General features: G+C 43.5%; 1 protein-coding gene across 1 annotated transcript in view; it reads right to left on the bottom strand.

Annotated features, from left to right (window-relative positions):
* Positions 1-15,674, bottom strand: part of LOC124552544 (protein unc-45 homolog B) — a 100,887-nt gene extending 85,213 nt beyond the window's left edge. Inside the window, exons 1-4 of the mRNA XM_047126861.1 lie at positions 15,060-15,674; positions 13,636-13,812; positions 11,351-11,518; positions 5,538-5,675 (exon numbers count right to left, since the gene is read on the bottom strand). Of these exons, the coding sequence (XP_046982817.1) occupies positions 5,538-5,675; positions 11,351-11,518; positions 13,636-13,812; positions 15,060-15,335 (759 nt within the window). The 5' untranslated portion in view covers positions 15,336-15,674. The remainder of the gene's footprint in view (positions 1-5,537; positions 5,676-11,350; positions 11,519-13,635; positions 13,813-15,059) is intronic.
* Positions 15,675-15,875: the final 201 nt, after the last annotated feature.

Genomic DNA, 15,875 nt, shown 5'->3' with positions numbered 1-15,875 from the left:
GAAGGAAAGACGATCGGGTTCAATGTCCCGTCGACATTGAGGTCATTACAGACGGAGCACAAGCTCGGATTGTGTCGACGAAGGTGAAAAAAACGGGCCGTGCCCTTTCACAGGAACCGTCCCGCCATTTGTCTGGAGTGATTTATGGAAATCACGGAAACCTAAATCTGAAACTTCCTGGCAGATTAAAACTGTGTGCCAGACCGAGACTCGAACTCGGGACCTTTGCCTTTCGGGGGCAAGTGCTCTATCATCCGAGCTACCCAAGCACGACTCACGCCCCATCCTCACGGCTTTAGGTCTGCCAGTACCTCATCTCCTACCTTCCAAACTTTACAGAAGCTCTCCTGCGAACCTTGCAGAACTAGCACTCCTGAAAGAAAGGATATTGCGGAGACATGGCTTAGCTACCGCCTGGAGGATGTTTCCAGAATGAGATTTCCACTCTGCAGCAGAGTGTGTGCTGATGTGTAACTTCCTGGCAGATTAAAACTGTATGCCAGACTGAGACTCAAACTCGGGACCTTTGCCTTTCGGGGGCAAGTGCTCTATCATCCAAGCTACCCAAGCACGACTCACGCCCCATCCTCACGGCTTTACGTCTGCCAGTGCCTCGTCTCCTACCTTCCAAACTTTACAGAGGCTCTTCCGCGAACCTTGCAGAACTAGCACTCCTGAAAGAATGGACATTGTGGAGACATGGCTTACCCACAGCTTGGGGGGGGGGGGGGGGGGGGAGTGTAGGGGGGGGGGGGGAGGGATGGGGTGTGAGTGATGCTTGGGTAGCTCAGATGATAGAGCACTTGCCAGCGAAAGGCAAAGGTCCCAAGTTGGAGTCTCGGTCTGGCACACAGTTTTAATCTGCCAGGAAGTTTCACATCGGCACACACTCCGCTGCAGAGTGAGAATCTCATTCTGGAAACCTAAATTTGGATGGATGCATGCAGGTTTGAACCTCTGTCATCCCAAATGCGAGTCCGGTGTGCTAAACACTGTGCTGCCATCTCGCTCTGTTAGGGAAACACTACCATGACTATTAACCGTCTGAGCAGAGTTCTATCACTGAGAACAGGATGCACTCCACCACAGAGCTGGCTCGAGTTGAGAACATATGCGTATAGCAGAGTAATGCAAGTGGTGAGGCCCAGCCGGCAGTAGGCCAACGTGTCCGTATTTGACGGCCGAGCACTGACTGTGGGTGACGGTGGAGCGCTCACTCTGTCCGGTTGCCACCGGTGCCAGATACAGACACTGCAGTAGTGCATCAGGTGGGCACGCCAACAACATAATGTTCCAGATATGCGAGTGTGTTGCCACAATGTTACACAGACTAATGTTTTGGCCGCAGTTGCAGCTGTTTGTCTTCACAGTAGTGTATTTACTGCTGAACAAATTTCACATTAACATCTCGTACAGCACAATTTCACGCTGCTTTAGAGTCGTTCGGTCAATAACGTCATAAACTATATCTCTGATCGACTGGTAGGAGTGGATGAGGGTGCAGGTGCAGGATGGGGATGCCTGGCAGATAGGAACAGACATCATTCCCTACTGATAGCAGTTTTTATTTAAATTCTTATGGACTGGTATAGGCAAATAATGTGGCAAACCATTTCAGTAACATACACTGACAGTAAAAAGCTGCAACACCAAAAAACAATTAATGAAGGGTAGCAAAATTTTGGAAATAAATTTACCTAGGTAAAGTATTTACACGATTAACATAGCGAGATCAAAGGTTAGTGTAAGGGGCCGATAAGCCGTTGCAAATGTGAAATGCCAGTACCTTAATAACTGGTGTAACTGTCAGAATGTTGAATGCAAGCAAGCAAACGTGAATGCACTGTGACGTACAGCTGCCGGATATCCGTCTGTGGGACAGACTTCCGTCCCTATTGCACTCGGTCAGTGTATACGAGGACGGTTAATGCCGTTTGTGGACGACACGGAAGTTGTCACATAACGGTGTCCCGTACCTGCTCGATCAGACAGATCTGGCGATCTAGCAGACCGAGGCAATACGTCGACACACCGTAGAGAACACCGTGTTACGACAGCGACGTGTGGGTGAGCAGTATCCTGTCGGAAAACACCCACGGGATTGCTGTTCACAAATGGCAGAACAAAAGGTCGAATCAGTAGATGGACTCAGACATTTGCAGTCAGCGTGCACAGGATAACCACGATGGTGCTCGTGTGGTCATATGAAATCACACCCCAGACTGTAACTCCAGGTGTAGGTCGGTCGCAGGTCCTGGAGCGGTGTCCTCCTAACCGACACACAGCCGTCACTGGCACCGAGGCAGAACCAGCTTTCGTCAGACGATACGACAGACCTCCACCCTGCCTTCCAAAAAGATCTCGCTCGACACTACCGAAGTCACAAAATGGAGGTGGTTTAGGGTCACTGGAAAGCACACTACAGGATGTCCGACTCACAGCTGTCCTCGAAGTAACCGATTTGTTTACAGTTTGTAGTGTCACTGTGGTGCCGACTGCTACTCAAATTGCTTCCGGAGAATGCAGTTCGGTGCGCCAGAGCCGTACGCCGAACACGACGCTCTTCCCTCTCGGTAGCGCCGCGTGGCCGTCCGCAGCCCGGTCCTCTCGCAGCCCGGTCCTCTCGCAGCCACACGTTCCTGTGACCACCACTGCCAGCAATCACGTAAAGAGTGGCTACCTTCCCGCCGAGCCCTTTGCCAATATCACAAAAAGAACATCCGGATTCTCAAAGCCCTATTACGTGACATCTTTCGAAGCCAGTGAGATGTGATAATGGCTTTGGAGGCATTCTAAACTACTGTCACAACACCGCACCCAGTCTCAGAGGTAACTAGTGCTCACGACCATTACAGCATATATTTTAAGAAAAAAACTGATTTCCATCCTAATAGTGGCACTACTAGTGCCACTCTCGTGTCACTGGCGTTAAATTTGAAAAGACACCATCTTTCAGATACAGAAACGTGCATATCAACTTTCTGTTTATGGCACAGAAGTCTTTCTTGGTGTTGAAATATTTTTTCCGACAGTGTATTATGTGGTTCTCACAGTGGCAGGTGGCAGCCAAACCGACACATTGCCGAAGGCACGTAATTAACCGTGTCACCCCAGCTGCTGCCGAGCACTGTGGAATGTGACATCACGTCACTGCAACGGCTCGCCGCTCATTTATCAATGCGAGCCAATACGATTAAAATGAAAACTACTGCCAGCAAATGTGTCAGTCCCTCCCTATGCCCCTCCCACGTGCCCCACTTCTGCCACTGATCACAAACACAGGTCACTGATGTTTTTGACAAACTGCATCTCACAGCAGAAGGGCATTACCCTACACATCATCTGAATGCAGGTTTGGCCCAGCAGTAAATACTCGACACCGATGAAACGCACAGAGATCGGTCTTAAAACAATACGACTACACGGAAATGTACCCAAATAACTTCTATTGAAAACAACATCGGCCACAGAAGTCTACACTAAAACCGTCTTATGTTGTTTACAGGTACATTATATGCGAGTGATTCTTTTCCTTCTTTTCCTATCCATGTAAGTACGGACAAATGTGGTATCTGACACCTCGATTCCAGTCTCTGCTTTAGCACTTATTACTCCACTTTCGATCTCATATGTAAAACGAGCACTCCTCACAGATCAGACCTCGGGCTCGTTCCGACTGGCCGACTGCTGCCTACAGGGCAGTGCGAGGATCGATCAGTGACTGTGGGACTGTGATCGGCACGTCACCGATCCCTCGAGATGTTACTGCTATCAGGTGAACGCTGACAATGCCGCCGCTTCTTCTTCGGGCAGCTATGTGTTTGGCCCCCGGATGCTGACTACACCGAGTTCCACACCTCTCTATCTCAGGAAAACCTGAGGAGGTAGCAGGAATTGAACCTGGGTCCCTCCACGCCAAAGGCATTTACACTAATCCTTCAGCTATAGAAGTGGTCCACCTCCGTACGTCAGAACTGGAATTACAAATCTACTGAAAAACTTTATGTGTGAGGTTTTTCGTGTCATTTCTTTCAGATTTCTGTGAAAATGTATGAACAAACCTGTAAATTTGTTCTGGTTTATACATAAATTTATAAACTTATGAAAAGTAAAATGCAAAATGCTTCACATACAAGGTGTGGCCATAAAATAATAGGACTGATGCTATAGCAGAATAAGTATGCACGTGCCACAGATGAATGACCAACAACTGTGAAGCATGAAGCCTTTTCAGTCAAATGCGGCATATCTGTTGCCTCTAGACAAATCATTGTGGCCATGGCCTTTGTTTGTGTAAAAGCTGTTACTTTGTTTTGCTGGAAAGATGAAAAATATAATAATAGAGCAATGAATTGTTACGAAGTTTCACATGAAATTTGGGAAAACTGATTCATAAACCTATATTTTACTAAAAGAAGTGTACAGTGAGGAATGTTTATTACATACATGAGTTTATAAAGGTGTTTCTGAGGTGGCTGAGAAGGCAGCAGAAGATGACTCACACCCAGGGCACCTTTCAACATAAGAAACAGATGAAAATATTGAAAAAGTTGGTAATACGATTTGATCTGACTGTCATCGAATATTTGATCAATTGCTGAAACTGTAGGAATTGACAAAGAATGTGTAAGGCAAATTTTGCATATCCAGTTCAATATGAGAAAAGTTTGTGTGGAACTGGTGCCAAGAACTCTCACTATTGAACAAAAAGGAGCTCACAAAAATGTTTGTACTGACACTTTCAATACCATTGAAAATTATGCTAATTTCTTGAAAAGAGTGGTAACTTATGACAAATCTTGATTTGTCAATTACAATCCAGAAACTAAGCACTAGTCCATTCATTCAAAGGGGCCAATTTCACAGAGACAGAAAAAAAGAGCATGTCAAGATTGAAAGCAATGACGATTTTTTTCACATTCGCAGACTTTTGTATCTTGATTCCTCAAGGTCAAACTATGAATCAACAATTCTACCCTACTACAGCACTGCAGTGTTAGACCACCTGCCTTATTCAACTGACATAGCCCCATGTGACTTCTGTCTATTCTCCAAGGGCAAATATGCATTCAAGGGAACAAGATTTCAGTCCACTGAAACGGCGAAAGAAAAAGCACCTCGCATCATCGAGGAGCTCAAAGAGGAAGAGTTCCAGCACTGCTTCCGTCAATAGAAAATTCGCACGGAGTATTGTAGGGATAGAGGAGTAGAGTATACTGAGGCTGACAATAACTAAATACTTATGTTTTTGGAACACAAAACTTTACAGCAGTAGTCCTTTTACGTGTACTTACACCGTTAATTTTCTCCACAAACTGTTGTTGATTGCATTGGCCACTGTCTTTTGCGTCTTTGGAAATAAAGAACCTCTAACTCTCTGATAACACTCTGGCCCAGTAACCAGCTCTATCTGCCAACTAATGCAGGTCAGTGTTTATAAAAAGCTATATTACAATTGCGTCGGTGTGGGGACATCGAGGATACACGTACAGAAATGCGATATATTGTGGCACTGCACAAATCGCCACTCCAAATACCTGCTCTTCCTTTGCCGAGTTGAGCATGTCGAGGAACCAGGGGACACCCAGCGACTTCAGAATGCCATCCGTCCGGTCCTCGTGGTTGCGGCACAGCTCGCCGATGCAGCGTATTATCGCCAGGCACACGGCACTGCCCTGCGTAAACAGAACGTGATTCGTAAACTGGCTGCAAAAAACACGAGTGCAAACAAAACTGTCAATAGCATTGGAGATGAAATAGGAGTGTTGTCCGTCACTTGGACAGAAACAAGTAGACGTAGGTGTAAGTATACAAGTTTTAAAACATTAACAATATTATGAAAAGGATACATTACTACTCACAGTAAAGATGACACATTGAGTTGCACGTAGGCACAGTGAAAAGATTGTTACACGGTGAGCTTTCGGACACAGCCTTCTATGGGAAGGAAAAGGAAAACACAACACGTTTGTACAAGTAAGCACATCTCACGCACACATGACCACTATGTCCAACCGGAATGCAATGGTAAGGCACTGAATGGAAGCAGCAATAGAGAGAGAGAAACAGAGAGAGAGAGAGAGAGAGAGAGAGAGAGAGAGAGAGAGTAGGGGACGGGGGGCGGCACGCGTGCACACAAGGGGGTATGGGGGGGGGGGGGGCAGGGATAGAAGGGTCCATGATCCCTTCCTGTCCCTCTCTGGATTGCTACTTCCATTCCATTTGATGCCTTACCACTGCAGCCTGGCCAGACAAAGTGGTCATGTGTGTGTGCAGTTTGCTTGCCTGTCTGAATGTGCTATATGTTTTCCTTTTCCTTTCTGAAGAAGTTTTTGGGCAAAAGCACAATGTGTAACAGCCTAATTGTTGTACCTGTATGCAACTGAACGTGTCATCTTTATGGTGCGTAGCAATGTATCCTTTTCATAATAAGGCTTATATTCCAACCTGCTCTCTCCAGTGTCAAATTTAAAACATTACTGTTTACGGGATTTTTCAAAATTTCTTATTTTACAGAAGGTGTGAGGCACGGTAATGTTTTCCAATTCCTATCAGTTTCACAACTTTGTCGGCGGGATGAGTTCACTGTAGTATGCAGGGTGCCCCTGTAGAAATGCATGAGAGATCAAATACTGACACCAACCCGAACGACATCAGGTAAGTATTTACAAATTTATATTGCGATGCATTTACGTTGTGATCGCAAAGAAGACAAAGTGAAGGAATTCTACTATCTCGGCAGAAAAATATACGCAAGGGACAAATCGAGGACATAAGAAGAGACCACAGCAAGGAAACCCGGGCATTTCTAGCCAAAAGAAGCCTACTAGTAACAAACGAATGTCTTAATTTGAGGGAGAAATTTCTGAGAATGTACAATTCAGCACAGCATTGTACAGCAATGAATCGTAGACAGCAATAAAACCAGGAAAGAAGAGATGTGGTGCTACAGAATGATGTTGAAAATTAGTCAGACTGATAACATAAGGAATGAACATGCTCTCTGCAGTATTGGCAAAAAAGGAATATTTGGAAAACACAGAGGGACAGGATGATAGTACATGCATTAAGACATCAGAGAATAATTTCTGTGGTATAGGAGGAGCCCCTCTCTTGGGGAAGACAAAGATTTGTAATATGTCTGACGAATAATTGAGAACATTGAATGGAAGTGCTACTCTGGGATGCAGAGGTTCGCACAGGAGAGAAATTCATTGCTGGTCCCATCAAACCGGTCACAAGACTGATGACTTAAACAAAAATTGTGTTAGCTATGTTTCAAAATAATCACACAATTTGTTTGTTTTCTGTTTTGTGTAAAGATAATGAGACTGTAATAATGTGTCACTGTATTTCTCTGCAGATCCGGGTCTTTACAGTCCTGTTCGTCACGATATTTTAGCTGATGCCCAGAGACTGTGAGAAGACGGGATCTGCACCAATGACAGCCTTGCTATAATTTACTATAATATTGACAATAAATGAAATTTAACCAATTTGTAAATGAGCTCTGTGATTAGCTTAATGTAAATGGCACTGTTCATTCAATCAGTTGATGGTATTCATACTCATATTACATGCATTGTACACTGTCAGAGAGCAGTTGACCAATCTATTGTGCATTTGGTAAACTATAATGTGAGAAGATTTAGGGAAAACAAATATTAGGGTTATCATATTTTTTATTTCGCGAGCACTACATATTATTCACATCCATGAACCTGAAATTCTTGAAGTAACATCCTGTTCTCTACTTCGCTCAATTAGGAGGAAAAGCAAACATCATTATAAGAACCTACAAAGAATACGAAAAATACTTTACGAGCAAAGAAAAATAACATTACTTCTAAAAGGAAATAAATTCATAGTTATGATGTTGCATCGAACTACTCTGAAGTCCGATGCAGACAAATTAAATTACAAACCTCTGAAAAACACTGCAAATTACAGGGCAACATGAAATCTTCCCTGCTAGTTCCTGACTAATATGAAAAGGAGCAACAGCAGTTGCAGCAGCTGCATTAATTGTAGCATTCAGTAAGAAAGTATCATTCTGTTCACATAAGAAGCACTTTAATGTGACGATTTCTTGTGTCAAGTTGAAGCAGTGTGCTGGTTTCAGATAACTATAGCAAAACCACTGAGGCACTGACTGAGCCACACTACCAACCACACACCCCGTCCCAGGGGGATTAGTCTCACAGCATAATGCGATGATGTCCGAGGTACTTTGAAGGAACGGAGAAGAGCCACTCACAGCTCAAAACTTCGAGCCGGTCTGCACATTCTGGCAACCTGCTCAGTTCGAACGGCACTGCCTCTGAAAGCCAGCTACCGCACAAACCTGATAACACACTTTCAACTTATCACATACCTACTACATTTTTCGCTCAAAGTCACAGTGGCAAACACTGAAATATCAACATCTTCAACTTGTATCCTGTTCTTCTCAGTTGCATGTAATATTACGGTATATTGAACATTGGAAAATCCAGGATGGAATGTAACAATGCCAGAGAAGGAAAGTTGCTACTCACCATATAGCGGAGATACTGAGTCGCGATAGGCACAACAAAAAGATTCACACAATTAAAGCTTTCGGCCATTAAGGCCTTTGTCAGCTGTAGACACACACACACACACACACACACACACACACACACAAACACACACACACACACACACACACACACACACAAGAGTAGGGTCTCAGCTCTCTGAGACTGCAGACGTGTGTGCAAGGGGTGTGTGTAGTGCTGACAAAGGCTTAATGGCTGAAAGCTTTAATTGTGTGAATCTTTTTGTTGTGCCTATCGCGACTCAGCATCTCTGCTATATGGTGAGTAGCAACTTTCCCTCTCTGGTATTATTAGGGTATATTGACAATTTTTACTTTTGGACCATCTAACAACAACTGAATGAAACACAATATTTATTTATTAATTATTATTATTTTTTTTTGTTTTTGCCATATGAGTTTCGTCTTTATTCTCTGCAAGGCATCTTCAGTGACCTGGAATATGTACATATTTTTACTATTTAGTTTACATTTTGGGACAATGTACCTCAAACACTTCTGGCAGTTGGTTTTTTTCTATGACTTAGTAATATTTTAAAGTCTACTTACAGGTTGCATGGTCAATTTTCTACATGTTGTGTTTATGTTCCATTTTTGGTGCTGTAACTCTTCTTATAATTGCCACTTGGGGTTTTTGTTTTCCACATTTCACAGTACTAGGGGTTGAACACTTGTTTCTGATGCAATGTTTTGGTTTGTGTTGCTGACTGGCGGATGTTATTGCCAAAGATCAAGTGTTATTGCCACCATTCGAGGGTAAGTTTTGAGATATTTGTGGTGTGTGTATCTGTGTTAGAGAGAGAGAGAGAGAGAGAGAGAGAGAGAGAGAGAGAGAGAGAGAGAGAGAAACAGTACATGTTTTGGTGAGCTATGTATTATTATTATCATTACAATTTTGTGTGTGTATGTGTGTGTGTGTGTGTGTGTGTGTGTGTGTGTGTGTGTGTGTTTTTCATTCAATTGCAGTTTGATGGTCCACAAGTAAAAATTATCAATATACCGTAACTGAAATATCAGTCTGTTTACTATCTGCAGTATGTGTCACAACACCCTAATCGACACAGTTTGCACAGGTACAATACGGGACGACCGTGACTTTGTAACGACCAGTGGACAGAACACCGTGTGTGGAACGAACTCGGCACGCTAACTGAACTACAGGAAGTGGAGCATTCGAACACGCGTAAATAGGCACGTGGCCGCTGCAGGCATCTTAACGGCTGAGCACACGACAACTCTCGGTACGAGTACGAGGCTACGTCCACAGTGTTTTAACACTGCACCTGCTGATTACAAGTAAACAGCTCTGTCAGTGGTTCTGCCCACCCTCCGTGAACAGTTTCTGAACTACTCCGCCATTACACGGGTGCCAGCTCATCGGTCTCCGTCAGGACTTCTGCTGGCGGGAATACTGGAGTCTGCAAACTTGTTCCCGAAACTCGTGAATCAATCTGTTTCTGTACAGTTAGGGAGGAATGAAAGACATTAAGCAACTTTAAATAACAGGGTCACAAAGTGGCACACAGAAAGTGGTTATCGCTGATGTCAGCACCTCACAGGAGTATCAGCTGCGGAATTTTGAAAGTTTGTGCAGTATGTCTTACTTTGGTATGATTTGCAAAAACACACAACTGTTGTTCTCCAGAGTGTCCTGTAAACCACACCAGCACAGTGTCTGCATTGGAGCCATTTCAAGAATAGGACGTAGTCGAGAGGTCAGTTTGTGCACAAAATCCAGCACCGGCAACACTTTCACAGTTGTGGATGGCTATAGAGGCAGCACGGCTCAACATTTCTGCTGAGGACTTATTGACGACTTGTTGTGTTCGTGCCATATTAAACTGCTGCACTACCACTCAAAACAAGATCCGACACAGTATTAGATAGTATCCCTCGACCCTGTCACCTCAGTGTACAATGTGTGGACATTCATCCACAGACTCTGTATTTGAGTTCTGTTCCAATATCGATAACAGACAGTTTTTGTGGCACTCGACACTTCTGTCCGTAGTCCCTCATTCCCTCGCCCCGGGACATGAAAGGCGGCAACACTCGGCACACTGACGTGCGGTCGGTGGCCAGCTCGAAAGACACCGGTCACGGTTACTACGCCCCTCCTCCCTACAGGTACGGCACGGACAGCTCGCCGTGCAATTGGTATCTGCGGTGTGGATGCCAGCCGAGTATACCGCACGGAGCGTAGACTCGTGTGGAAAAGACCTGTGAATGACAAACGGTTCACACGAGATGAGAACAGAAGCTTTATAAATGTGATACTATAGAATAATGCTGAAGATTAGGTGGGTATATCGAATAAGTGTAATGAGGAGGTACTGAATCGAACTGGGGAGGAAAGAAATTTATGGTAGAACTTGTCCGAAAGAAGAGATCGGTTGTAGGACACACTCTGAGATGTGAAGCGATCACCAATTTGGTAGTGGAAGGAAGTGCAGGGGGTAAAAACTACAGAGGGAGAAAAAAGCTAGACTGCAGTAAGCAGGTCGAAATTGATGTAGGTTGAAATAGCTATTCAGAAATGAAGAGACTCACACGGGATCGACTCGCACGGAGAGCTGCACGAAACCAGTCTTCGGGCCGGAGACCACGACATTATGACCACTTGACACTTCATTTCATTTCATTTTCTCCTCTCCTTTTAGGTACTTAAGTTTTTTTTGTCAACGAGTAGAAATAAATAATAATCGGACAAATACAATGTCGAAGACGGCACCGCTTTTCGTAGCTACTTAACTTTCCGTGCCACGTACTGACCTTCGGCTCCGAGTGTGCGACCTGGGCGAGGCGCCGGTGGGCGTCGGCCGCGTACAGGCACTCGGCACCGGCCCGCTCCCTCGCCAACACCACCAGGTTGTTGGCGGCCGTCTCGCGCTTCTCCTTCTCGGTGCCCGTATCACACACGTAGTTCATCATCTGCGACACCTGGAATATTGTCGGAACGTGACTAAATATCTGCCTGCCAGGACCCTGGGGTAAAACAGTTCAAATCCTGGTGGTGGAAAAAAAATTTCACTGCCAGTGTTTGGGCTGCAAGAGGTAGAGAAGCAGTGGCATAGAGTGCCTGATCATCTGGCTTTGCATCAGTTTCCTGGTTTAAATACTGAACCTTCCTGCAGTGTCTCATGAAGTGAGGGCAGGTGATACTGTTAGTGGTGATCCACCCGTCCGATGGGGGAAATAAGCTGACACTGCCAGGATGTGCGAAATGGCTACGCAGCAAAGGCTGGACGACAAATGTAAGGATTTAGAAGCATGTACCACTAGGGGAAACATGGATACTGGATACATATAGCAAAAAAATATTATATGAGATCTCATCTTTTAGATGTTTGTATTCCCTTTCGCCTGCTTCATTTGCCAAATTTTTATATTTTTTCCTTCCCTCAATTAAATTCCATATCTCCTGTGATATCCGAGGATTTCTATAGGCCTTACCTATTTAATCCTCCGCTGCCTTCACTATCCCATCTCTCAAAATTACCCATTGACCTTGTACTGTATTCCTTTCTCCTGTTCTAGTAAATCACAGCCCAGTGCTCCCTCTGAACTCTCAATGACCTTTCATCCTTTCGACTCATAGAGATCCCATCTCCTTAATTTCCTACCTTTTTCAGGCGCTGATGACTGAGCAGTTGCGCGACTGCTATGGTCGCAGGTTCGAATCCTGCCTCGGGCATGGATGTGTGTGATGTCCTTAGGTTAGTGAGGTTTAAGTAGTTCTAAGTTCTAGGGGACTGATGACCACAGATGTTAAGTCCCATAGTGCTCAGAGCCATTTGAACTGAGCAGTTGATCGCCCCACAAACCAATCATCATCATCATCATCATCATCATCTTCCTGCCTTTTCAAAGTTTCTTCAGTATCGATCTACAGTTCACAACCAATTAATTGTGGTCAGTGTCCACATCTGCTCCTGCAAACGTCTTACAATTTAAAATTTGGCTGCAAAATCTCTGGCCTGCCATTATATAACCAATTTGAAAACTCTTTCCTTTTCTTTTTTTTTTTTTAACCACTAAACATGTCAAGGGCAGATGTGGCCTCCTACCATAATTAATTGGTTGTGTACTGCAGATTAAAACTTAAGAAACGTCAAAAAGGTGCAAAATTAATAAAAGTAGAGCATGATAAATTGAAAATACCAGTGGCTGTTGAGAACTTCAAATGAGGTATTAGCAAATGAATGATTGAAACATGGGAAAGGAATGCAATAAAGATGAATGCATAGCTTTGAGAGGTGAAAGTGAAAGCAGCAGAGAATGATGTTATGGGAGATATGATGATGTGAAAAGAATCTGACAGAGCAATGAACAATCTAAGTAGATTCACTGCATCTAAGTGCGTTCCCTCAGTATCATTACGATAAGAAACTTACACAAAAACAATATTCCATGTTCAGTACTCACAGTACATGACTTTTGGAAACATTGTGCACGAAACAGAAAGCAAATACAGTTGGTAACTCTGCTATGTGTTCCCATACAAACAGAATTTTCACTGTAAATCCAGATTTATTTTAAACAGACACACATCTCACTGAATGTAAAGTTTAATAAGCTGTCCTTCTGCTTAGAGTAGTGATGCCACCACCGACACTAGTTTTTAGAAATGAAGGTGGTGGTCTACTTGGAAAGTCAAAGTTTGTCTGTGAATTGTGAAGCCAATGAATGTGCCACGGCAGTAATTTTTTTTTCTTTATTGCCCCCCCCCCCTTCCCCCACCTTAGTTATATTTGTGTCCCCAACGAAAATCTCAATTTTCCCCACTGTGGTCTGATTTTCAACTTTTGTTTGAAATGTTACCAACCAGGAAGTCCCTGCCCAAAATTCCCTCTTTCCCACAGAGATCCTGATACTTTGATTGTTAAAGTGTGCAAAATTGTATGAAGTAACCATATTGGTTACACAGTGCTGCTGAATAGTTGCCTTGCTGAAAGAGTCACTGGTCGAAGCTGATGCACTGGTCGAAGCTGATGCACTGTAACGCATTTTCATTACTCCCTGTGTTAGCGTCATTAACATAATATGTGCAAAATTACCTTGTTGTTAGTTTGAGCGTTTTCTCTGAGCCGGTCCTGTACAATGCGGTGCAACCTCTCCAGGACTGGGGTCAGAGCTTTATTTCCCGGGTCCACTGTATGCGCCTGTCGTGCATCCTTGTATGCCTCCTCAAACCGTCCCAATGCTTCATATGCCTGGCAGCGTCGGAAAAGGGCCTGTGATCAGTAAGACACACATTAACCAGTATACATACGTAACATACATTTCAGTATTTATGTCTCAATGTACACTCTGCAGACACCTCTCATATTGTATGACACAATATTTGCAAAAATACAGGAGACACACCAAGCCAAAAACAGTTTCTAAAGCATAGTTATAATATAAGTTCCCAGTGACAGATGTCAAGGTTCTTAAAGTGGTGCCAGCAACTTGTAAAATGGAATTATGGTCTCAATTTAATGTCCTGAGAAGACTGAAGCTATTATGGCTGCAACACTTGTCAAGATGGAAAAGTGTAGGGAGGAAAATGAACCATTACCTATTGAAATTGGTCTGAAACAGTTTAAATAACATTTTATATGAAGAACAGGAAGAAAACTTGATGAGGTGACAGACTGACCTGTAATGAAACCCAAGGCTGAGATTAGGTTAGAATGGGATAACTTGGCTGTGAGGTGGTGAAGCCAACGAATCTCAACAATATTTTCATGTTCACTTCCAATAATTCATTGCAGGGTTACCAAATGCAGCATGCAATGGAGGGTGCAGGTTCACCGAAACTGTTTTTTTACCGACAACAGGAATCCGAACTACAGGACAGGAATCTGAAACCATACCTTCTGCATAAAAACCCATTGTCTCAATTGCTGTGACCACACCCAATAGGAGTTAGCTGCGCATGTTTAGTGTACGCTCATATGATTAGTTTCCAGGCTGCGAATGTAATCTAAGATTAAAATGTGATTGCAGTATCATACACAATAAGAAGATGGTACAACTCTATGTGTACCCCAGCAGCATACACAGCCTATCTGTATCATTAGCCACACATTCAATTTTACTCACAAACGTTTCTTATTAAAACTAATCGTACAAAGGTAGGAGAAAAAATGAAACCATGATTTTGTTGAAAGCAACATTACTATAGCAATTAGAAGAAGTCAACAAAAATGGTACAAACCTAAAAATGAGGGCGGCCAAACATAAATATTTTTAGGCTTCCCATGATCACAAAAATGGTACAAGGTAAACACATTTGCTACCAATCAAACACTGTTTACACTGGATTAGGTAAAGAGGTGCACTCAACAGTCAATGGTGCTGACAAAAGAACCTGAGTTTCTGAGTGGAGCACTGTTATATCCAGGAATATTACAGCACCGCAAGAGAAGACTTAATAATAGTGCTGACTGATGGCCTTCTATTAAGTTTTCCCCTCATAGATTTTTGACTGACTTACCTTGGGATCGTTGGGGGTAATTTCGAGTGATGCTGTGCAGTCATCCATCGCCTCTCTGAACATTTCTTTTTTCAGGTGGACTGCAGCCCTGTTCTTGTAATAGACAGCTTTGTCGGGACTTTCTCCTTTTATTAAATTGATGGCTCTAGTGTAACAATTGATTGCTTTATCCCATTCGCCTTCCTTGAAAGCGGCATTGCCTTCCTCCTTCAGCTGGTTCGCCTGCTTCTCGTCTTCCGCGCTATTTTTCTTTTCTGTTGCCGGTAGATTCGTCATTTTGAAGATTCCGTTTCAACAAACACGCAACGACTGTTTTCTGCGATCGACGCTTCGGACACGCTAGAATATTCTGGCTCCAAACACGCTTCTGTTCTATTTTTGAACACTTAAATTGAGCATCCTCGGATCTACGGCGTCTTCATAACACGGCACGTACAACACTTAGCTTGTTCTCGAGACATATAAACCACGATAAACTAATTAGAGAAACGCATATTAATGTCGGGGAATATTTTTTAGCGTATGTCAACACAACACTGTAAATATCCAGGGCAAAATAAACACTTACTAAGCTCTGCACCCTAATGCAATCACAACTGGGCCCTGACACTTGGATCCAGCAGCCAACGTTGTCAAATGTGGGTTATTATTAGGTATATGTTGATTGTATCAAATTGTAATTCTAAATGAGATACTCCTCTGCAGTACTTGTTATTTTACGTATTTACAAGCCAATTAAGATGGTTGACAGTAGCACATATTTTTAAATTACTTGTTTTGATATCTAGCATGTTTTGATATCTAGTGTCGCTATGT

Source organism: Schistocerca americana, chromosome 10, assembly GCF_021461395.2.
Source record: "Schistocerca americana isolate TAMUIC-IGC-003095 chromosome 10, iqSchAmer2.1, whole genome shotgun sequence".
NCBI classification, from domain to species: domain Eukaryota; kingdom Metazoa; phylum Arthropoda; class Insecta; order Orthoptera; family Acrididae; genus Schistocerca; species Schistocerca americana.
This window is presented reverse-complemented; position numbering and strand designations above follow the sequence as displayed.